Genomic DNA, 25,791 nt, shown 5'->3' with positions numbered 1-25,791 from the left:
ATTTTAATTTTATAGGTAAATTTATTTGCTAGTTTCGGTGAATCACGCATCTGATGATCGATTCATATTCCCTAAATGAAACGTGTAAGGAATTTTAGACTCTGTTTGCTGTGTAGATCTACCCATTTCGGCTGCAGTCACTCACTTCCGGTTCGATTTAAAACACAAGTTACAACCATCGATTCCACATTCCAGTCACATTCTCCAGTATTTGTGTGAGTACACATTCATACATACTAAAATGCAGTACTACTATATAATATTAGTTAGGGTAGTCCGTGCAACAACAAATGCCACTCAAGTAGCAGCTGTTGCCAGCAATGCGCATGCCCACCACAAGTCGGTGTAGCGTACCGGCTGGTCGATATGCACGCAGCAAGGTCGCCTTCGTCAGCGGCATAGCCATCGCCATCGCCATCGTTTGCCAACTCGTTGGCTTTTATACTCATATTGCAGCAGTAGAGATTTGCTCATCGACGTGTACGTACTCATTTAAGTGAAAACGCGGTGCGAACGCAACTGTTCCGAAGCGGCGATGCTTGTACGCGAGTTGCGCTAATTAACATTTTGTTTATAAACAAAAAAAAGCCGGGACGCCAAAAATAAGCTATACACGCCCGTTCGCAGGTGAAAAATCGAGTAGATTATAGAATAAAATGCAGCGATGGGCGGCAACAGAAGTTACAGTGTGAGCAGCAATGGCAGCACGAGTAGCGGTGGCAGCAACACTAGCGGAAATTATAGCGAATACAGCGCCGCCGGCAGTGACAAGCTATGCAAGGCGACGGCAACAACACCAAAGTTGGTATACAGCCGAACTGCCAGTCAGCGAGGATTAGGAGGAGGAGTGACAATGGCGCCACAGCAGCAGCAGCAGCAGCAAACGTACCAACGGGTGCGGCCACGACGAATTATGTGTCGCTGTTGCCTGTCTGAGCAGCAGCAGCCCACAACACGCCAGTCACTGGAGTCATGCTCTGATGAGGATGCCCCACTCGTGGAGTTTGTGCCGCTGGACACCTTGGCCATGGTGGATTTGCGCGATGATAAGTTCATAACTTCGTCAACAACCGGCAGCGGCAGTGATTCATACAAATCGACGTCGGCCAGAACAGTATCGGCTAGAGGAAACAAAGTCAATGGCATGCCAACAACAACAGCAACAACGTTGGCCAACAGTAGTAGTAGTAATAGCAGCAGCAGCAGCAGTAGCAGTAGCAGTAGTATCAGCACCACAACCCTGCTCGATTGCTTGAACGCGTGTGCGCGCATTGGCGCTTCGCTTGCGGACATTGAACTGCCCCAGCACATCTGTCTCGATTGCTGTCATACGCTGGAGATGTGCTGCGAGTTCATACGCTGCGTACGGAATGCGGACAAAATTCTACGCAGACGTTGTGCATTGCCGGCAAAACGGGTGCGACAACAACAACAACAGTTTTTGCAACAGCAGCAACGGCAAACACCAGAAATACCGGCTACGGGCAGTGATGTGTATGGTGAGGAGGGGCCAGCAGCGAAACGTAGGCGTCGTCGCGAAGAGGTGTGTGCGTGTGTATGCGCGTAGTTGTATACTAATACAGATGTACATACATATTTACTTCTAAATGCACAATTTCAATCCATAGCTGTATCATTTGTTGTTGAATTTATTTTGTGCTACTAAAAAATGGTGTAAATATTTTCATTGAAAGAAGTGCAAAAACATTTATTTTATAACAGAAAGTTCAGCAAGAACACCGCTTAAGTGTCGGTCGTGCCGGTGTCAGTGCAAAAAGTATCGGCTACAACACGCCCATATCAATATCCTTGCCGAAGTCAGTGGCTGCGGCGCCGACAGCGACAGCAGCAGCAGCAGCGGCAGCGATTACAACGACTAAGTGCGCAGAGAGGGGTAAGTGTGTAAAGACGACGGCGATATAAATGCATGCATATACTAAGCCATGTTTAGTATGTATGTATGTAGGTATGTGCATGTGTGCGTCATGAGTCAGGCAGTGCCATTTGTTTTTGTTTATTTCTTATTGCTGCTGTTGTTTTTTTGTGTTGTGCTTAACCCACAATTACGAAGAGCGACAATGTCAGCTGTGCTATTGCAGGTGTTTTTTCGATAAAATTCTGCGTTATTCGAATTTTCGGAAATCTAATAGTTTGAGTTTAATGAAAAAATAATAAGTGGGCTTAAGAAAAATTATATTTTGTGCATTATTTAAAAAACTGTGTGGCAAAATGTAAAACATGCGTTGGAAAAAACGGTAACATCGTTCGTTAAGTGTACAGCGGGTGAAAAGCGAAATAAAAAAACTGAATTAAAAAATGAATATAAATTTTCAGTACTTAGAAATTATAAACGCAAATTACAAATGAATTAAAATGTAACAAAACCTTTTTTTTTAGGTGAAAATGTGAGCTTACCAAAATAGTTGCTGTAATATTTTTAAATGCTTTCATAACCAAAATAAATACTGAGAATACATGAAATGGATTTTAAAATGTATGTTGCTTTATAAAAAAAAAAAAAAATTATAGATTAACGAAACCAACGCAAGACTGAGTCTAGTTAAGGCCCTACGCGAGGAGTGAATAAGGGGGAAAAAAATAACTATCGTGTGAAAATATAAAAGCACAGTTTTGGTGATAACAAATAAACATTTGCGAATAACCTTCAATAATGACAAACGCTTAGTAAATAACCACCAGCGATGCATTAAAAACGATTTATTTACAATTGCTTAAAACAGTATTTATGAATAATTGAAGTGAAATTCAAATGAAAGTGAAATTTAGCCAATGTTTAATGTGCCTAAAATGTTATTTTTAATAATCTATGTGCATGTATGTATGTATAAATATATGTATACACATACTCCTGCGTCCAAAATAATAGGAAAGCTACGAGTTACCCATTTTAACTATTCTTTTAAATTAATTACTTTTGTTTTTATAAAAGTTTGGCAGAATTTTTAATAAAATCCATACATATAACTAAAAGCACTGCTGGGTATGCAGTTTTGTAGCTCATTTAATAAAGGGTTATCTAATAGGAGGTGTTATTTTGATATTAAAAGAAAAATGATATTTTTTAATATCATATAAATGATCGGATGCTTATTTCATTATAAAGAGGAAGGTATGCCGTTAATAGTGGAAAATAACATCAGGCAATTGACCACCACAACCACGCTTACAGGACAATATCCTTTTCATGAAATTTTCCATAACCGAATTGCAAAGTGGCTACCCTATGTCCTCGATAGTCTCACGAATTCCATCTTTGAGGTCTTGAATCGACCCTGGATTGTTGGCGTAGACCTTCTCTTTCAGGTGGCCCCAAAGAAAAAAGTCATAAGGTGTTAAATCACAAGATCTCGGTGGCTAATTGTGATCACCTCTTCGAGAGATAACATGGTTCGGAAACTTTTCCCGTAAACGATCAATGGTTTCGTTGCTTGTGCGCAACGTAGCGCCGTCTTGTTGAAAATAAACTTTATCCAGATCAATACCGTCCAATTCCGGCCATATAAAATCGTTAGTCATCTCTAATCTAATCTAAAAAACACCTGTTATTGGATAACTCTTTATTAGTATAACAATGTGCAAGTCGCAAGTGTCTCAAAACTCTCGTTGATTTTTGACAATTTTTTCTGAACACTTGCAAAAAAAACAAAATTTAATTCACGCGATTTTTGAGGATTTCAAACCTACACCTTGTTATACTAAAATTTAATGGGCGATAAAACTGCATATATACCCTTTTTGGGTGTTTCGCCGAGCTCATCCTCCTATTTGTGGCGTGCGTCTTGATGTTGGTCTACAAATGGAGGGAACTACAGTTTTGAGCCGACTCGCACGGCAAATGGTTTTTTATGAGGAGCTTTTTCGTGGCAAAAACTCACTCGGAGGTTTGACATTGCGACCCGAAGAGCGGCCGCTATTAGAAAAAACTTTTTCTTCGTAAAAAACTGCATACTCAGAAATTTTTTCTGAAAATTCTGATTAAAAAGTTGAACAAACTGATGAAAAATTTGTTTAAAATGTGTTAATTTTTTGTGAATATGGTACAAATTTTTGTGCTTTGAGTTATATGGGCTTTGTTGTAGAATGCACTATTCCTTTATAGAAAAATAGAAAAAAAAAATGAAAGTTACAAGTTAGTAAATCGTAGCGCTTCTATTATTTTGAACACAGGTGTATATGTAGTCTGTACTATTGTGCTCAAATTGAAAGGTGACTTTCCAATTTCAATCATGCGGATGCATCGATTCGGAAGACATACTTTTTAAGCGATAGAACTGTTGTTGTTGTTATAACAGCAGAAATATACACCGAAAAAGTTCCGCGATTGCTGCTGAAGTGACAGTCCTTGGCCGGACGTGTGTGTAAATTTTAATGTCATACTCTCGATTGCTGTTTTTTACAATGGCTGATTTTAGTGAGCAAAGAATGTGTATTAATTTTTTCCGCAGAACGAAATTTTCGATACAAAGAAAGTGGACCGCCGTCTCATCCTCCTCTCCTCATGCTGGGCAGAGTGCACTTTCTGTCATGTCTACCTTTTCCTTTTTGCTTCGCCCACAGAAAGTGCCCCGTCATCAGTACAACCAGCTGCCTAGAGTCCCTTTTGTTTAATAACAGAAGGACCTGCAGGTAATATCAGTTTTGCTCATCTGCAGCCTCTTTCAGCCTGCCAGGCTCGCTTTTGGGTTAGAGTAATTCGTTATCTAAATGTGGCTTTGATGGCTGCAGAAAGGATTGGTAGAACGGGCTCCGTGCCAAAGTAGTTGGCCTCAGAGCCCATCCTAGCTAAAGTGTCAGAGATCTCGCTACCCGCGATACCCACGTGCCCCGGGACCTATGTTAGCATCAGGATATTATGTCTGCCGACATAGTTCAACCTGGATTTACAGTACTCAACTACCCTTGAAGTGGTTGGATGGCTTTCTAAGGCCATGAGCGCAGCTTTGCTGTCGCTGCAGATACATACAGATCTGCCTCTTTAAAATTTGTTTACATGAAAGTATGTCCAAAACTACGAGTTGTAATTACTCAATAAGCCGTTAGGTCTCCATCGTTGTGGAGTGTAGTCTGGCATCTTCTTCCTGCTTTGAATCAAATCTCCTGCGTAGCTTGTCGACAAACAGGACTAGATTTTGCGTACTTGACACACGAATTGCTTTAAATCATGGCCTGGCCTTTCGACAAGTTGCGTTTTCATAATTCCCCACACATTTTCAATGAGGTTTGGCGTATGGGGACTGGGAAGGCCAATCCAATACTGTGACGCCATTTTCTTGTTTTGTTGTTTCTCAATGTGTTTTTCTGTGGTGTGCAGTGATTTTGATGATGTGGGACGTTAGGATATGTTCGCCTCCTTCAGTCGACGTTCGATGGTGTTGATACTCACATCTATTCCCTTTTTAGCAAGAACTGATTGTGCTTGGCATAGTCTCAAAGAAGGGTCCCGCTCAAAAAGTTGGACGATCACTTCATCCTGCTTTTTTGACGTCACTAGCTTCATGCCGCGCTCGGAAAAGTCATCAACATCTTTGTATACTTTATTCCGCGGATTTTACAACACAACAAACTTTTTTCATTTTTTAATTACTTTTGCAGCCGCGGCTTAAGATAATTTCGGCCCTTTCGAATGCATGCATAAAAATGCCGCCTCAAAACGCTTGGCGTACTTCTCATTCTTTTTTGTTTGGTTGCGTTTACGGGAAAGTTTCGAACGACACTAACCTGAGTTAGCACTGGCGTCGTAGCCCTTGAGTGGGACTATTTCGCGGCAAAAAGCGGAACGAAATATACATATCTTGAAGTTACAAGAAAAAAAACGGTTATTTCCTTCTGACACAGTCTGTATATTTGCAATTGGCGAGCTTCTCTGCTATTTGTGATGTGTGTGTTTATATTTTTGAGCAAATGAATGGACCGCCTCTGAATGTCAAATGGTATTTTATGAGAAGCTTTTTCAGGCAAAAATACGGTCGGAGGTTGGCCCGTCGAGAAGCGATCGCTATTAGGAAGAATATTTTCTATTATATCATTTGGTGTTTCATGGCCACAGTGGGTTTCGAAACACTGCTAGCCACAAAAGCTGGTAGCCACGCACAAACCATTCGGCTACGGTGGGCACTATGTTTGTATGTATGTTTATCTAAAACTGTTTAGCTTGAAAGATAAGGCTTCTAGATCAACACCAACAACTTTGCTTCACTTTTCAGCAAAGGTCTATGATTTTAAGCCGAGTCTAGCTGTTAACACTACTTCCGTTGTAGTGAAATTCTTTCTCTCTTTCTTGTGTGCTTTCATTCTTGAGTATCTGAGGCATTCAACCGTTCAGCAGCTCTTATTTTTCTTTCGGTCACTAGCAAAATTTTTCCGTACAATATCGTTAATACCCTTCCCTTTCACTATTCGGTAAGTAAACTGTTATTTTCTTTCCGCTTAGTCGTTTAGGCTTTTTACTTCTTATTACTCTTTATTTGGAAGAAAAGAATGCATGCATGTAGATTAGTAAAGGTTAGGCAATTTGGAAATTAAGCAGAAATTATCCACATGTGTAAGTGCGTATGCGGTTGCTACCTGTGGCGTGAATGTTCAATTCATAACTACAGCGGCGGCATAGCAGCGAAAAGTGGTCAGTTAAGCAAATTTCAACAAAAGATATGCCGAGTTGGAGTGAATGCAAAGAAGAAGTGTCAAGCAACTGCTGTGAATTTGAATGAATGACAAAAGAAGTAACGTTCTAGCTGCCTATGCTCAAGCTAAGCTTTTAGAATTCGCAAACAAATAAGAAGAATAAAAGTCTGAATTGGAGTAAAGCGCAGGAAAAAATAATAGAAAAATGTTATATACTTCTATTTTCGTATACTTCTGTACCTACTCCCAAACATGTAGGTTTTCTGGTTTTTTGGACACAAACAGCCACACTTCCTTTGCCCACGTCGCAAACAACGCTTGGAAACAAAAATCGAACTATATTAAAAGAACTTTTTGCCATAAAAGCGTTTCCACTGCAACGATTAAACGTTATTTCCCATTAATTAAATATGATTTAACACATACTTACATACATATATATTGGTGCATGTGAGCATACATATGTGTGTGTGTGTGTGCAAAGAATGACAATTGCCATTTGCCATTTTGGTGTATTAAAAGCAAATTGTATCAACATTTTGAAGCTTAATTTGGCCAGCAAAAATAGTAAAAAGTCAATAATGCTAAGCTGCAATAAGACAAACAATGACTGGGGTGTCAGAAGTTGTTGGTAAGTACCAACCAGTGTACGCTAGGGTGGGACGAATTTTGTTTGCAAAAATTACTATGGGATTTCATGTTTTAGACAATTTTTTTCTAATTTGATTCTTCTTAAAAATCGCAAAACAACGCATGTTTCAAGAAAGTCTCAGAAAAAAAAAATTTAAATCCAAAAATCTATCGCCACCGGTACACTTTAGATTTGCGTAATGATTAATGGTATCATGTTTTAACATGGCTTTTTATGTAAAAAATATTTAAAAAATACATTCTGTCAAAAAAATACCGGGATTTGGTCAATAAAACGCAAAATAATTGTTTAATCAAAAAAATTTATTTTGTCGCCTTCAAAAAAATATTTGAAAAATATATTCTGTTAAAAAAGTACCTGGAATTGTTTAATAAAACGCAAAATAGGCTCCATTTGAAGCAATACACATATTCCAACTGGACTAATCGCGTCATCAAAGCACCATTGAACGCGAAATAGATCTTCATCAGCTCCTTCAGCGAATTCTCCTTAATGACCTCTATCGACTCAAAGCGGCGTCCGCGAAGTGGCAATTTAAGTTTTAGGAAAAGGAAAAAGTCACAGGGGGCTAAATCCCGTCAATACGGTGGTTGTTCGATAATATTTATGGAGTTTTGGCCAAAATAGAGTTCAAAATAAGAGTCTTGTGAGACGTTGCGTTATCATGGTGCAAGATCCTTGAGTTTTCTTTCCACAAATTGGGCCGTTTCCTAAGCACATTTTCTCTCTCTCAAACGTCGCATAACTTCCAAATAATATTCTTTTTTTACCGTAGAACTTTTTTGAACGAGTTCCGAGATACTGAGTGCACAACGCCATGATAATCAAAGAAAACGAGTAGCATAACTTTCACTTTTGACCGACTGTGACGTGGTTTTTTGGGTTTCGGCTCATGTGGATAGCACCATTCAGCCGCCTGTTGACTGGTTTGCATGTCAAACTCATATACCCACGTCTCATCACCTGTTATGATGCACTGCATAAACATTGGGTCCGAACTCATTTCCTCAAGCATGACTTCAGCCACCTTCGTCCGATGAATTTCTTGAAAGAAATTCAACTCTCTTGGAACGAGTCGAGCAGCCACGTGTCTCATGCCCAATTGATGGTGTAAAATGTTGCGAATTGATTCGTGAGACACGCTAAGGTCTGGAGCTACCTCCCTCAAACTTAAATAATGGTTTTCCAGCACCATTTCCTTGATTTTGTCGACGTTTTTATCCGTTGAAGACGTTGATGGACGACCAGATTGGGGCAAATCTTCCACGACTTCTCGGCCCTTTGCAAAATCCTTATACCACTCGGAGATCTATGTTTTTGATGAAGCACACTCGCCATAGACTTTTTGCAACATTTTCAACGATTTGGCACACGAAATCTCGTTAAAAACACAAAATTGGAGACAATTTCTTTGTTCGATATTTTTATCCATAGTGAAAATCGCAGAGCACACCTGCGGTTCCCGATATTTTTTTGACAAATCATACTATACATATAAAAATCTAGAATTAGAAAAAGTATTTCGCAGCACATACCTCCGAGCATGCCGATGCTCTGTGGCGCTCACCGAGGAAGTGTCCTACTCTGTTAGCTATATGAAGACTACTATACTCTAGGCCGCAAATTCTTCGCATATTTGGCGTGTCAAAGTTCTACTGATTCTGCTAAACTGAAATTGGTTTTAGGAGAGAACGGACGCACAAATCCAATGGGCCAAGAACGTGAGTCCTACTAAAGGTCTTTTACTAGCGTAAAAAGCCTTTTAGTACCCTAATCTGCACCGAGTTTTTGATATTCTTATTAGGGAATTGACCTTTTTCCTTCTCCAATGTAGCTTTCGTTAAGTATATTCATCTTAGTCGCAGCGGGCTTGGGGGTAAAGATTGTCTTCGGGTAAAGAAAATGTTCATCACAGTAGCTTATTTGATCGCGGTAAGCGTATCGTTACTCCTTGAAGCGGGGATGATGTTGAAAAAGCTCAGGCTACAACTCATAATGTTAAAAAAAAAAAACAGCATCGAGACTAACTAAACAGCTGATGACGGGCCACTTTCTGTGGGCGAAGCACATGGAAAAGCTAGGCATCTCAGACAGTATACTCTGAACAGTATGTCGAGAGGAGGATGAGATGGCGGACCACTTTCTGTGCGTCTGCCCCGCCTTGGCTCGAATCAGGCCTGAAGTCTTTGACACTGATGTGTTAAGAAGCGACCACCTTGGGTCCTTGGCATCACAAGATCTACTCATATTTTTTCGAGTGCAGTACAATGGACTTAATGTTGTCTGAGTGCTGTACTTGCTAGTTATCCCGAAAAAAAAAACAAAAAATAAAATAAAAATTAAACAGTTGCCGTGTTGCCTATTTTCAGATTCGGTCTGTATATCGATTCCTTTTAAACTTGCAAAGAAGGGTAATTTGTATGACATTTTATTTGTGAGGGGTTCACATTTGCAGCAACAAAAACAGAACAAATAAATAAAATGCTGAATTTTGAAAAATCTGTAGTGAAAACGTTTTAATAAAAACTATTTAGCATAGCAAAGGCTTGATTCGCGATATAAGCCGCAATTTTCCATTTTGACTTCTTTGCGCACTTTGTTTTGGATATTTTTCTCTTTGAGGGCGAATATTGTAAAATTTTCAGAAATTCGGTTCTGCGTAATTCTTATTAAAATATCGTGAAAAATCTATTTTGAAATTTTTGATAAAAAATGTCGTTTCATTTCTGAGAGGGTTTTGACAAAAGAATATTTATAATACTTATTAAAAAAAAAAAATACAAAAATTTTAAAATTTAAACACAGTTTTATTCTTCAAATAGCAAAATAATTAATTGAAAGTTTTGTGGAATTAATATACGAAACTTTTCTTATTATTATTTTCTTATTAAACTAATTTTCAGCGTCAAAATATCTGCCGAATGATATATAATTTTGTATACCTTAAAAATATAGTTTAGCCGTAAATGGGATGTAAAGAAATCACGTTTGCCAGGTGGCGCAAAATTAATCACTCTATCGGAAAATTCATAATTTTTGGAAATGGCGTTGTACGTTGCTCATATTTGGCGCTTGTGATCTAGACGGCTGCAGTATACAAATCTACAAGCATTGGAGTGCTGAAACGTGAAAAAAAGATGCCTATCACTTAATTTTTTTTTAGTAAAAAAGTTACTCAAAAACAAACTTGAATGATTAATTTTGCGCCAACTTGTAAATAGTTGCATAAGATATGTACAAATGAAAAATTTCGTTGGTCCAAAAGTAATTCACAAAACTCTTGAATAAATAAATTGCTCACCCTAATGTACAATACAAAGTATCATACATTCATACATGCACAAGTATGCATGTAGGTCTGTACACATATGTGTGTATGAATTTGCGGCTAGCGTATTCGAGCTGCGTTCATAGACAACAATGCCGTTAATTAATTTTCAAACGTAATATAATAGTTTTGAGTAGGTGTTTCAATTTGAAAACTCCACTGTCAACAAAACTGCCTACGCGTTGAAGCGACAGCCGATATCGAGGAAGCCTACGCTGTCTGCTTGGCTGTCTGATGTAAAAACATACATATTTACATATGAGTGTGTGTATATACGCTCACTGCTGTTTCTACATACAAATCAATGTCCGGCCTTAATGAATGATCGTTGGAGTGTTGGAGTTGGAAGTCTTTGGTACGCCTATCGAACAGATATTGAGTTCATTTGCATATACTCGTATTATATCTTCAAGTATCCAAAAGTTTCGCTTTCGTTTGCTGGAAAGTGAATGCAAAAGTCACTTGCAAATGTGTGGAATGCGAATTTTATTTATCTTCTTTATTATGCCTTCCATTTTGCTTCAAAAAACAAAAAAAACAAAATGTCATTGCAGCAAATACGTTTTGGGCTAATTTAGTTATTTTTGTTTTTTTGTTCTTTCGAATATCCCATTAAAGCACGTCCCCTTTTCGCTGCACGCTGATAAGTATTTACCAGCCAGCACACAGCAGTCTCTCAAGTGGCATTTCGATGCATAATCCTAGTTTTCCATGCATTCAAATTTCCATAAGACATGCACACACATGCGCACATACATATGCACACATCTATGTGGGTGCATACAAGTAAAAATGTAAAAAATGACGGAGATTCCGATAAAGCAAAATTTCGTATTTGAAAACAAAAGAGCGTACTTACATGCATACATAAGTATGTACATGTGTATGTATGTATGTATGCACATACTCTCACAAATTGAACTTGATTTGGTAAATGCTTGAAATAATTCAAACAATTTATTCATGAAGTCAGCTACCGCACAACATCTTGCTCATAAATATTTATCTACAAGCCTTATGGTGAGTAGTAGAAAAAATTCAAATGCCATGTACGAATGTACAGTGCGCGTTAAAATTAAGTGTGCGCGCTGCAATGTTAGGTGATTTCAAGAAATATTGCAGTGTCGCCCAAAATAATTGAAAATTTAACGAGTAAGGAATAAAGTTTTTAATTTATTTCATGACAATAACAAAAAAAAAAGTAAAAAATAAAAAAAAATAAAAGAAAATAAAAAAATAAAAAATAAAAATAAAAAGGTTCGTCATATTCATAGCGCCAAAATAAAGTGTACAGTTAAAATAAAATAAGATTAAATTAAAAACTTCACTTCTTCAAAATCTCGTTTTCCTTCCTTTACCTTAACAGATCACTTCGGGCGGCCATCGTAGCCGAATGGATTGGTGAGTGACTACCATTCGGTAGTGCGTAGGCTCGAATCTTCGTGCATAAACACCAAAAAAGAGAACACGTTAATGGCATAAGGGGTTAGGCGTAGTCAGAGGCCCGAAAAAATTATGATTTTCAATAATTTTTTTTTGTTAGTCAATTGCTTTATTTTACAAAAAAACAAAAATAGCATTAATACATCATGTTTCGACTTGATTTTAGCAAAATTAAAAAAAAAAAATTATTAGGTGCGCAACTAAGTTCCCGCTGTTTGTCAATAGATGCCGCCAGCAGTGGGTGCTAGTCGATTCTAACATAACCTAAACGTCATAAACCAAGCTTAGACATATGGTAAACAAAGTGCTTCGACACATTAGTGATTTTGTTTTGGTAGATAGTAGTTAGTTGCGCACCTAATAATAATTGTAAAAGTTATCGCTGTTTGTGTGGAGACCGTTTCTCCAGAAGTCCCTTGCGGTGATCATCACTAGTCCTTGGAGATTCATCTAAAATCCATCGGACAAAAAAAGTTAGTTTTATTAATAGATAATCTTGTGCCTGAGAGAAGCTATTTTTTCAAAATTAACAATATGGCGGCCTCAGGAAATATTTTTCAGATTTTCAAGAAAAAAACCAAAAATTAATTATTTAAAAAAATCGAAATTTTTGAAAAAAGATCCGTCGATCAGGCACGAGCTTTTATGTTTTTCAAAGCAGTATAAATTTTATTGAAATCTACCAAGTGGTTTTTAAGTTTCAGTGATCACCAGTTCAAAAAACATAGTTTTGAGAAAAACGCATTTAAAGTTTTGCCATCTGCTCCGGAGCGCCCTTTGTTAATTGTAGAATAACTCGAAAAGTATTTGTCGGATTCACTTCAAATTTTCACACAATATTTTTAAGATATTTGGCTTTAAGAAAATGCAAAACAAAAATCAATTTTTTTGAAAATTCTGACTACTTCTAACCCTATAAGGCAATGAAAAAGCTACTCATAAAAAACATCTTTCGTTCGGAGTCGACTTGAACCAGTTAAGACGCACACCACAAACACCTAACAGAAGTGTATTATTTATTTATTTTATAATAGACTAGTCCAGTCAAAAGAGACAAAAAAAATAGCCAACTAAGTAATTTTAGGAGTATGCGACATTTTTGCTGGCATCCCTCATTTGGTATATTATTTCTAAGACCCTAAAGCACCTTTTAAGACAAAAAAAAATTTTTCGATTTTTTCAAAATTCTAGACCAGCTTCCCCCCTTAAGCGACACATAAGCTGGAAATGAGACCTAGATACTTAATGGGTTACATACGTCCAGAATTTTAGCACACTTATGGTGTGAGACAAAATTTTAAGAAAAATAAGACTCAATTCAAGAAAATTAGTAATCGACTATATCATGTCTATGTTATCTCAATCGATTTTCAGGTGTAGGAAAATTTAGAAACATGAAAATTTCAAAATGCGATATCTCAGGAAAAAAAAAAAGATATTTGAGGAAACTCAACGCCATTTGAAAAAAGAAGGCTTGTATTTAAAGATGCCATCCTTTAATTTTGGTGAAAGAAAACATCTGCAAGGCTACATAACCTCAAATATGGGCAAAAACGGTGTTTTTTGCACTTTTAGGTTAGGATATCTCGAAAACCAGAGCTGATAGAACAATTCTGAGGCCAGATTTGGATTCAGCGCATCATAAACCTTCGGAAATATATAGTCTGGTTTCTGGGTCTGAATGTTGGTTAAATTTTGTCGGCCTGTGTAATCATGTACGCGCTTCGCTAATGTAATGGTTACTCCGCTTAGCAGCTCAAAATCATAAGAGTAAATAAAGATAGCGAAAAAAACTTATGGACAAAAATGTTCACAAAAGAATGCTCTATAAAAAAGCTCTGATGTATATTTTCCATAAAATCAATAAAAAAAAAGTTAATACGCTTGAAAAAAATTCATCCCTTAATTTTTCGCGTAATTTTGTTTATAACTTTTTTATGATTAATTTTAATATAATATACAATAAAAAGTTTTGAATGAAAGTTGTAGATAATAATATTATCTACAAAAAAGTATTTAACAAAATTTTCGTAACTCTCGAAATTCACGAGATAATCGCAAAAACCAGTTGCACCCCCCGACCACAACCCCCGACCCCGAAAACTCAAATTTAAGTTCACGGTGATGGGTTTTACATAATAAAACCATAAACTCGCATTCTCCTAAAATTACTAAGTTAAATCTTCTTTTGACTGGACTAGACCGCTTCTAGCTATCTCGACTTAGATTCCATTAATATTACTGCCATTTCCGATGAAATTTTCTACCATTGAGTCAGTAAGATTGATTAAGCGAATATTTGTAGGGAGTTGTTGTAGAGGCGCATACAGCTGCCGTTAAATTGAGCAGCTACTAATTTTAACTCCAGATATTCTTTAGAGTCCCTGTCACGCTTTAGTAGTTCGAACTTGTCCAACGCCGAGTGTATTTTCATTTCTGCGCCGCGTCGGTGCGCCAGCATATGGTCGATGTTCTACTTTGTCAGATAGCTTGAACTTATCAATTATTGGTTTAATTGTGTTACGACTTCTAGCAATTATTGAAACAAATTCATCCAACAATTTTCCCTGAACAGAATTTTTTGTAGTATTCTTTCTTTTCACACTTTGATCAGCAAAAAATATGCAAGAAAGACAGTGGAATATTTTAATGTATATTATAAATATTTTTAAATGGGTTAGAGCTGTTCTATTTTTGTTGTTGTAGAATTATAAGTATATATTCAGTATTGCTTGACGATAAGGTTGCAAGAATACAAAAGGTTGCGAATGGCGTCGTACCGTTACTAGGTTCTGAATTTGGCAGACACGCTCTTAGAGTTTTCTTTAAATTTTTTCTATAACCAACTCTTTGATATCCATTTTTTATCCACTTCCAAGTTTACATAAACCTAACCTAATTTTGTATTTTTGTTTACAAAGGAACCCTATTTGACAACTACCAACTCAGTTCTTTCGGACAGCTCATCTAAAATTTTCAATGGCGCGTACATTCTTTGTTAGATGTTTGGCCGAGCTGCTCCTCCTATTTGTGGTATGCGTATTGATATTTTCTCACAAATGTAGGAACTTACAGTTAAACGGACTTCGAGGGGCAGTTGGTTTTGTATGAGGAGATTTTTCATGGCAGAAATACACTCGGAAGTTTACCATTACCTGCCGAGGGACGACCGCTATTAGAAAAAGCTTGTTCTGGTGCTGAGATGATTCCACCTCGTCCTCCAGACAGCTTCTGCAGAAAGGACCTAAATCAATCCCAAGCCTCACCGTATGGACACCTAACGGAAAATGTCCGGTAAGGCTACCCACGAAATTCGAGAGCTGCGCTTTCTTAGAAATTCCCTTGAGCACCGCCGATCTACCTCTGACCAGAAGGATCTCGTGATTTCGCCCAAGATCTCGTGCACTAGCCCAGCGCTTGCTGTGTTGACGCGATGCCCATCTTTTCAGGAGCAGACCAGAGGTTCTCAAGGAAACCGCAAACCTTTTTTTTGCAATAAAACCGTCTCCAAGGTCCACTGTCTAACCAGCTCATCAGCACAGCGGCCGCTAAATTACATCACGGAAAAATTGCTCTCGAAATTTCACTCCAAAGCTGGACCCACAGCTGTGAAGAAGGCAAATAGTGAATTTTCTTAATATCATTCAAAAGTGACTAAAGAATATCTGATTTGCATGGCCCATTACTTTAGCAACAAATTTTGACAGCTGCGAAATAAAGGAACGTTTTTCTTGTGCATTTTTTTAAAGAATTTTGGATTAAAAAAAATTGGGGGCATTCGGGAATTAAAAATAGATAAAAACCCAAAATACGTACTTGATGAGATTCCAAAATTAGAAAAATAACACATAAATTACTTGATAACATTCTGCAGGTCTTAAGTCGGGTGCGTATACACTTTATTTTGGCGCACACTGTACGCACATCCAAATGTATGCAGCTAAGCAAACACTCGCCTGATATCCAAATACCCATGTTGAAGCGCGTTAGCTGCTCTAGCAGAAACTATCACAATAACAATAAAAATCATAGACCGAATAAATAATGGCACACAAATTAACAATGAAATCCATTCATACTAATTAATTGATAGCTCCTCTCCAAAAACGTGTATGAATCATACAGTTGGTGGTTGTTTTTTTGAACCGTTATTCGATAGATATGTATGTGTTTGTAAATATTATTCGATCTTTAGCTGTCAATAAATTAATTGATGATCTACGAGCTGCTTTTCAATAGGAAAGCGAAGTGAAATTCTTGGTTCGTTTATTACAGAGGTTAACTGTGTGACAGTTTTCCAAGATAAATTGCATTTTTTTCCTTGTTCACTCCTTTCGGGAGCATAGGGCCTCGACAAGACTCAGTCTTGCGTTGGTTTCGTTAATCTATTTTGATTTCTGGCAGGCTAGGTGATTAGCATGCCGCTACCAGTCCTAAGTAGTGGGAATGCCCATCTGTCGTTGCTTAGGAACAACGCCTTCTTAATGCTTGGAGCTCCATCTGTCTTTCACATTTTTCTGGCAGAAGGATCACACAGATGGTTGAGGACTTCGCTAAATTTCTTGTGTCTGCGCTTATACCGCGGCCGCCCGTTTCCTCTTGCTGTGTGTTTTGTCTTTGTTTGTTTTAGCAGCCACAATGCAAATAATGCGCAGACTATTGTGTGGGAGTAACGATGGAATGGGTAAGTTTTTGGGGTTGAGGAATTGGAATGGAATTGGATGAGTTTGAAGTTGAAGTTGAAATTTATCGCACGGTGTAAAACGTAGATTCATTCAAGATGAACTGCGGTATCGGCGTCGGTGTATATTCGCAAGACCTCGAAACTTCCAAGACTTTTCGCCTGGGGAATTGGAATAGTATCTTTCAAGCAGAAGTTCTCGGGATAAAGGAAGCTTGCAGGATAATTAGAAATCATCCACAACAACCATCGGAATCATATATTTTTTTAGGTAGTCACGCAGCCATCTTAGCTTTAAGGTGACCTATAGGCTAGGTTAGGTTGAAGCGGTTGTCCACTGAGGGACACACTCAGGCTCATAGCCCATTGTGATGGCGCGTGGGGAGCTTTCCCTATTTCTCTTAAAACCAGTGTGTGCTTTTCAAAAATTGTAGAATATCTCCCATCTCTGCAGATCTGAGATCTTCCTAGAACAGTAAATTTTTGCCTGGATAGAGCACGACAATGGCACAGAAGGTGCAAGATTATCTCTTCCTCAGCACGACAACTTCTGCAGAAGTTATGTGCTTGCACACCCATCCTTTGGGAGTGCCTACTTATTAGGCAATGCCCCGTTATGACTGAAATCAGAGTCCTAAGACTGTGTTTATTTGCGTTTAACAGAGATTCTGTGCGTTTAGCATTAAGAGTCGACCACAGTTGACGGGCGATTTTTGCTCGACGTGGCGATTGTGGCGGAATAGGTTTTTTAGGGGGAAAGGGGAGAAGTCGACCATGCCAGTCCCCTCTACTATGACAAAGTCATTCTACCTCCTCAGGTGACCCAGTTTCAGGAGGGCGCCGTTAGAATACAGCCGGATATCCCTGGATGTAGACCATCCATTGGGCATGGTGACGCATAACACCCTGAATTAGGGGATCAAGGAGAGGAAATGATGGGATACCAGACTAAGGAATAACAGTGGGATCGTCGGTACGGTAGTCTCCGCATGGTGATTGAAGGGCGAACGCCGTTCAGCGGATGGATGGCTAGTCAATACCCATAGGGAGCTTACCTCTTAGTTCGTGGTGGGTTAACCTACTTAATACGGGGGTTAAACCAACGATTAAGTCTCATCCCCGCGGCAAGAAGACCAATTTGATGAGGTCACCTATAACCGATTAAAAAATCGTTGGACAGCCCTCAGCATGCACGACAAAAATCACTCTCATCTCGGTAACTGGCCATAGGCAAATAGAAGGAATTGAGAAAGCTGATGAACTGGAAAGACAGGGGCCATTCTATAACGAATCCGAAGCGGTAAAAATAGGCTGTCGCCAAGGAGTGCGCAAAAGAGAGATCTTCTTGCTAATACAGAAGCAGGCCGTTGCCAGATGAACTACCACGAATACCTGTAAAATAACTAAACAAACGTGGCCCAATTTCAACAAATCCAGAACTGACGAGTCGTTAAGAAAGCCACGAACAGGCATATTCAGAATTACGTCAACAACAACCGGCCACTGGCCCTTGGGAGACCATGCCAGGAAGATGTGGTGGCCGTACAACGAGAGATTTGTGGGGGGTTGGACAAGTCCAAGCACTCTGTCAGGCGACCATTGTACTACACCCGGATAGATTTCAATCGAAAGAATAGAGAGAGGATAGGTGAAATGTGGATGGTAAGACGGAAAAATTAGTTTGAGGTCACTCTTCCACAAATCTCTTGAATTCATTGATGAATCTTAAGAGATCCGAAAGAGGAGGAGTATGAACCTCAAACATACTCAGTATATCGCAACTCATTATCCTAAGTCTGATTCTGGAAAACCCCGGACAGCTACAGAGAAAATGCTCCGCAGTGTCGACGTAGAAGCTGTAACCAAGAAAGAGTCTTTCACTCTCTATGTGAGTTCTCAAATTTAGTCGCTCTAGGACATCATATGCTCAGGGAGTTCTCGATAGCTAACTTGAAGCAAATTGCAGAAAAGAAAGTTAGACAACAAAGGCAGATTCATAGTCAAATCAAGGTGGATCGACCAATAATGCGCAGTGGCTCTACAAGTGGTGAAGTCCAAAACAAACAAGACTGAGCTAAAATAGAAACGACAGGAGTTTTGTTCTGACAACTTCGAGTTTATTTATTTAAAATAGTCCCCTTTGGCCTCGATACACTGTGTTGCACGATCTAAAAGCTTTTCGGAAGAGTGTTTCACGGAATCCGGAATGCCCCTCAGGATGTCGGTACAAGTATTACGAGTACGAGTATTTATTCATTTTTGCCTTCGAAACAACAAAAAAAACAACAACCAAAAAATAGCACGATTAACTTGTTTTCTTTGTTCGATTACTGTCGACCGACCATTGAGAGAAGACCTGTGCCCAAGGTAGTGTTTAGCTATTGGCTCAGTTTATTTATGTACATTTTTAAAGTTCTTAGTTGAGTAATATTTTCTCCTCTGCCTTTGTCGCGGTCTAAACTCTTATCACTTTGGATGTCTGGCAGACTAGGGATCGACGGCCTCTTTTTGTGTGTCTGGCTAAGCTCCTTCTATTTTTGGTGTGGTCTTTTTCCACAAAGGGAGAGTCTTACAGTTTTACGCCACCTCCGAATGGCAGATGGTTTTTTATGAGGAGCTTTTTTCATAGCAGAAATACACTCGGAGGTTTGTCATTGTCTGCCGTGGAGCGACTGTCAGCATCAATTGGTGTTTCGAACCTGTACCCTTCTGATTGGTAGGCAAGCACCAACCCGCGTCATTATGCATTTGTATTTATTGCTACTTAAGATGATTTTTCATTACTTTTATTATGGGATTAGTCAGAGGCCCGAAAAAATGATGATTTCAATATTTTTTTTTTTTGCTAGTCAATTGCTTTATTTTACAAAAATAAGAACATAGCATTAATACATCATGTTTCGACTTGACTTTAGCAAAATTTCAAAAAAGAATTAATAATTGTAAAAGTTATCGCTGTTTGTGTGGAGCCCGTTTCTCCAGAAGTCCATTGGAGATTCATCTAAAATCAATCGGATAAGAGAAATTAGTTTTATTAATAGATAATCTTGTGCCTGATCGAAGCTTTTTTTTCAAAATTAACAATATGGCAGCTTCAGGTGGAAATATTTTTCAGATTTTCGGGAAAAAAATCGACAATAATTGTTTAAAAAAATCGAAATTTTTATGTTTTCAAAAGCAGTATAAATTTTATTGAAATCTACCAAGCGGTTTTTAAGTTACATTGATCACCAGTTTAAAAAAGATAGTTTTGAGTGCCGGAGCGTCCGAGCGCCCTTTGTTAATTGTTGAATAGCTCGAAAAGTATTTATTGGACTCACTTAAAATTTTCACACAATATTTTTAAGATATTATGCTTCAAGAAAATGTAACAATCAAGTTTCTTGAAAATTCTGACTATCCCTAACGCCTTAACTGAAGAAATATCCCTTTTTTCGGCCAGCTTAAGCGTAAAAATTCTCGTCGTCGATCCGGCGAAGAAGTAACAACTAGGTTAAAATTTTAACATTTATGTTAGTACTAGAGAGCCTTCCAATAATTGTATCGCTGGCAATTCTGCTCAAAGAGGAAAAGCGCGCGGAGCAACTAAATAGTGGCGATCTGCAGAAACCCGATCTTGGGCGCTTCACTTATCATATTTATGATGTCATTTCCGTCTACACCAGGCTTTTGTTTTGATTACTTAATTACGACTTAAATCATAAAATACATATCTATGTACATGAATACATAAATTATTACACACATATTTATGCCTGCATACATACATACATACATAGAAGTATAATAACCAAATTCAAATACTCCAATTATGCGCATTCGAGATGACCTCACGACCGACCGCAGTTTTGTCTTTAGTTTTCATTGTCGCATTATTGCATTTTCAGATGAATTACTGGACATTAGCCCAGCATTGGATGGTGCGGAGTGTAGTTTTGTGCGTTCATTTGACAGCGGCATTGAAATCGACGAAGACTTGTGTTCGGTGAAATCAAGTGATTGTAGCGCGAATGAGCATCCCGTACGCTGTCATCTGGCGAAATATGAAGGCTACACTTATGTGGTCGCCGAAATGCTTTCACATGATCTCGAACGTTTTCACAGGAGTGGGCGCGCGCAGACTGCATCTGGCGCTCCGGTGACATACAAATGCGGTTTCTGCATTTATGAGTGCAGCGTGCGGCAGGAGCTGAACAAACATTTGCAAATACACTTGGGTGAGCAGGCAGAGCGAGTATTCGCGCTTTTCTCTTTGGCAATGCATTCATAGATTAATTGCGGTAATATCTTTTGTTTGGTGCATTTCAGGCCCGCCACAACACAGCTGTCGCAAGTGCAATTTCGTTGGCCACTTCAAATTTTTACTGGCACAGCATATGCGTAATGCACACCACTGTGCGCTGGAGCCGATTGGAACGGGTCAAGAAGGTATGCAATATTTACTTTCTATGAATAACGCTTATGGATATGAACGCGTGCAATCGCTATAAATAAATAAATTGAAATTGTTAGTGCCCTTGAACGCAAACGGTCGTGCAAGGGGAAATATAAAAAAAATTGATTTTGATGTTTAAGTGCGAGTAGGCGTTAAAGTAGCTTATCGCATGGCAGAGTTTTCGAACGACGTCAAATAATCCTAAATATCTTTGTATGTACATGTCGCTCATTTAGTGGTAGAATGTCGTAACTCAAGAAGTGTACAGTAGTCGAGAAAAACGCCTTAAAAGTTTTCCATTTACTATGTCGCCCTCAGTAAAAGCAAAGACAAATGCTCATCTAATGCGACTCTGTTATTGAGATCGCTTTCCATTTATTATATACAGGGTCCGGCACTTGAAGTGTATCAATTAAAAAGGCCATAAATTTAGTTTGGAAAATTACTTTTATTCAATTCAAAGTAAAAAATCTGTGAAAATAATACAAAATTGAGAATCAATTTACTTTTGCTCGATATGACCACCTTTTGTCTTGACTGTGGCTTTGAGATGGTCTAGAAACAAATCGCAAGCTGCTCGAATGTGACTTGCAGGTATTTTCGCCCACTCGCGGACAATGGCTTTTTTCAGTGCGTCGAGACTGGTGAATCTTTTATTCGGGCCTTGCTCTCCAAAATGGCCCAAAGAGAATAATTCATCGGATTCGCATCTGATGAATTTGAGAACCATTATGTGGACGTTATGAAGTTCGGAACGTTTGTTTTTAGCCATTCTTGGTCCACTCGAGCTTTGTGAGACGGAGCCGAGTCCTGTTGAAACGTCTGCCACCGAAATGTTTATCTGCCTACGACTTCAAAGCAACCTCGACAATACTTTCCTAATAATATTTCGTATTTACCTTGATGCCGATAAAAAAGATTGGAGAGCGCCCATCTGCGGTAACAGTGGCCCAAACCATTTCCTGTGGCGGGTGCTGCCTCCTGGTGGCCAATCGATGTCTCAAATTATCGTTTGACCGGTCGGTCCCTATCCTTTAGAAGTTTACGAATTGCTCATTTTGAAAAATGTTCTCGCCAGAAAACACAATGTTCGAAAATTGTAAAGTCTGACTTGTTGCTGCTTTGCTGTGAGTGTTTGTAGTGTGCCCAATGGTCGTTCTGGATACTGTAGGAGGTTAAACTCCTACCTATCCAGAATTGACCACGACATACTAAACACATGTCCGGCATGTGAAGGCACCCCGCACGACACTAACCACCATTTCACATGCCCCATCAAACCCATTCATCTAACACCCCTCTCCCTCTGGACCCAACCCAACAGCAAGTTTCCTGGGCCTACCGTTAGATGAGCCAGACGAAGGCGACCGGTGATTTACACTACACTGACAGGGCAAAGTTACTGCTAAAATAACAACATGAAATGGAGAAAATTTATGGATTTTTAGGTTGGCGCACTGCCCCTGACTGTCGAGGAAAGGAGCACCTTGTGACCTTAATCGTCTAGCGGCCAAACTTGGACATTTACTGAGAAAATGCTCAACCGTCTGCTTCTCTGAAAGGTCCCCCCGGCTTCTGTAATGGGGGTTAAATGGTAAACCTAGCTTTTCGCGTGTGAGCCGATAGTCCAATGATCGGTAAACACAGCTACGAGTTTGGAAATTGAATGGCGTGGAATTTCCAGGACTTTGTGAGTCCTCCTTCTATTGTACTGGGGCCAAGGGATTTTCGAAATAGCACATGAAGAAATATGGCTCCATCCTTTCTGAGTAATAAATTGTGCAGTTACCCTTTAACAACAGTCAGGAGGATGACGATGACCGGCTGGGAGATCTCTAAGCTTACCATTTCAGTCCCCTTTCTGGCAAGGTCATCAGCAATTTCCCTCTGTATTCCTATATCCTGGAACCCAGATCAGAGAAATTGTATCTGCACACCCAAGATATTTGATCTCCTCCTTACAGTAGTTAACTAGTTTGGATCTGCATCATGGCTGCGTTAGAGCCTTGATCGCTGGTTGACTATCGGAGAAAATGTTAATATCTCAGGAGCGCAATGACTTCCGAGGCCTGAAAAACACTCGCAGTAATCGGTAATGTTAAGGAAATAGATAAATTGGCTGATTTAGCGAAAAATCCTGCTCCGACTCCCCATTCCATGTTGGAGCCGTCAGTGAAGACAGAAATGAAGAGGTTTCTCTCGTTCCAATCCTGCCTATTTGCAAAGATTACCCTAGCACGACCCTCAAACTCCAGTTTGCGCACAGCCAAGACCTGTGCGAACTTCAGAAAAATATGGTTTTAACTGCCCAAAAATGCTACCATGTTCCTTGAGAGCTTGCCTCCAGAGGCCAACCTCCTTTAACCTGATTGCACTTTGAGCAACGCGTAAAAGTCGATGGGAAGTAGTGCAAAACGACATTTTAAGACGTCCGCCAAAATATTGTATTTCAGAAGAATAGTGAGACCGTTGGACCGCTTTGAAAGTACAGTGAATCCTCGATATAACGAACTTTGATACAACGAAAAACTCAATATAACTAAACTTTCGCTGAGTCACCTTCTCGTTGCTGCGAATTCTTTTGCAAAAAAAATGCTTCATAAATATAATGAAAAATTTTTAAGCATGAAAACCGATCGGAATATGTCGGTTAAAGTGCCGTTCGCAAAAGTTTATATATAACAAAATGCCGACTCAAAAGCATCTACATAAAAAATTCGGAAAATGTTGACGTTTAGAGTCCCGTTAGGAAAAGTCTCAAGCCGAAAGCGTTAGTCGAGTTACCTACGCGACAAAACTGCAATCAAAAAGCTCTAAACATTTTTCGAGGCCAAGCATTCTTCACTGCATTATATACGAGGTATGTTCAAAAAGTATCGCGAATTTTGAATTATCGCAGGTTACGTATGTATATTCAAATTGAAATATTTTACCTATTCAAAAAGATGGATCAAAGAACCTGTATCAAATTTTATGTGAAAAACGAAATTTAGTGCGCGGATGCATTCTGAATGTTGACTGTGTCATATGGCGGAGCTACTTTGGACCAAAGCAACGTTTATCGGTGGTACAAAATGTTCTCAGAAGGCCGAGAAGAAGTGAACTACTAAAAACGTGCCGGACGCCCGAGCACTGCAACAAAAGACGAAAAAACTGATGAAGTGAAGAAAATGGTATTGGCCAATCGTCGAATCACCGTTAGAGAAGTTGCTAAGGACCTAGACATATCGATTGGCTCGTGCCATTCGATTTTTTTCAATGATTTGGGTATGAGATGGGTCGTCGCAAAATTCGTACCAAAACTGCTCAATTTCGACCAAAAGCAGCATCGCATGAACATTGCTAATGAGATGTTGGACTCTGTCCGCGACAACCCAAATTTGTTCCAGAGGGTCACAACTGGTGACGAATCGTGGGTTTATGGTTATGACGTGGAAACCAAAGCTCAATCATCTCAATGGAAGCTGCCGCACGAAAAGACCGAATAAAGTGCGCCAAGTTCGGTCGAATGTGAAGTTTATCTTACCGTTTTCCCCGATTGCAGGGGCGTTATGCATCATGAGTTCTTGCCACAGGGTAAAACGGTTAATAAGGAATATTATCTGCAAGCTATGCGCAATTTGCGCGAAGCAATCCGCCAGAAACGCGCGGATTTGTGGAAGAAAAAATTGGCTCTTGCATTACGATAACGCCCCTACTCGCCCCTTGCTTGTGCGCGACTTTTTGGCCAAAAACCACACACTAATGATGCCACAGCTACCGTACTGCCCAGATATGGCCCCCTATGACTTGTTCCCGAAACTGAAGAGGCCCATGCAAGGACGACGCTACGCTACGATTGACGAGATAAAGACGGCATCAAAGGAGGAGCTGAACAAGATAAAAAAAATGATTTTTTGAAGTGCTTCGAAGATTGAAAAAAACGTTGGCACAAATGCATAATATCTCATTGGGACTACTTTGAAGGGACAAAATAGATATTAATGAATAAATAAATAATTTTTGAAAAAACACAAAATTCGCAATACTTTTTGAACACACCTCGTATTTCTAAAAACCAATTTTAATTATAAAAAAAAATCGATTTTTGGAGGTATTTCTAAATCAGTCCCGTGCACGTAAATATTAATATGTATTTTACCAAAATATTTTGCTGAAAATCTTAAAATATAATAAATTTCATAATTTTCGTCGAAAAACCCCAAGTGTGTTTGGTGAAGCACCCTAATCTACTTTTTCCTTTTCTCACTCCTTCATTAAATGTTTTATTCATTTGCGATACGAGAGGTTCAACGTGCACTTACCACAAAACTTTAACGATTGTTTTTTTTTATTTTCAATATTTGTTTATTTTTTTCTTCTCAATTTTATTTGCATGTAGTTTGCCAAAAGAATGCCGAGAGGGGTGGCGGCGATATCGCGCGCAGTAACCAAGTAGCGGGAGCAGCAGTGGAGGGTCCAAAATACCACTGCCACCTATGCGGGGAATGTTTTGTCAATTATGATGCCTTGCAACAGCATCGAAAATCGCACAAAGGTGTGTTATTGAAGTGAATATTTGCTTAATGAATTATTGTATTTGATATCGATTTTTTTTCTCTCCCTCTTTT

At 38.9% G+C, this 25,791-nt stretch overlaps 1 protein-coding gene across 1 annotated transcript in view; it reads left to right on the top strand.

Annotated features, from left to right (window-relative positions):
• Positions 1-473: 473 nt before the first annotated feature.
• LOC128867739 (uncharacterized) overlaps positions 474-25,791 on the top strand; it is a 31,320-nt gene continuing 6,002 nt past the window's right edge. Inside the window, exons 1-5 of the mRNA XM_054109198.1 lie at positions 474-1,543; positions 1,723-1,894; positions 20,634-20,963; positions 21,055-21,174; positions 25,563-25,718. Coding sequence (XP_053965173.1) covers positions 665-1,543; positions 1,723-1,894; positions 20,634-20,963; positions 21,055-21,174; positions 25,563-25,718 — 1,657 coding nt within the window. The 5' untranslated portion in view covers positions 474-664. The remainder of the gene's footprint in view (positions 1,544-1,722; positions 1,895-20,633; positions 20,964-21,054; positions 21,175-25,562; positions 25,719-25,791) is intronic.

The sequence above is a fragment of the Anastrepha ludens genome, chromosome 6 (genome assembly GCF_028408465.1).
Source record: "Anastrepha ludens isolate Willacy chromosome 6, idAnaLude1.1, whole genome shotgun sequence".
NCBI lineage: Eukaryota > Metazoa > Arthropoda > Insecta > Diptera > Tephritidae > Anastrepha > Anastrepha ludens.
The sequence above is the reverse complement of the archived record's forward strand: the minus strand, read 5'-3'. Positions and strand labels throughout refer to the sequence as shown.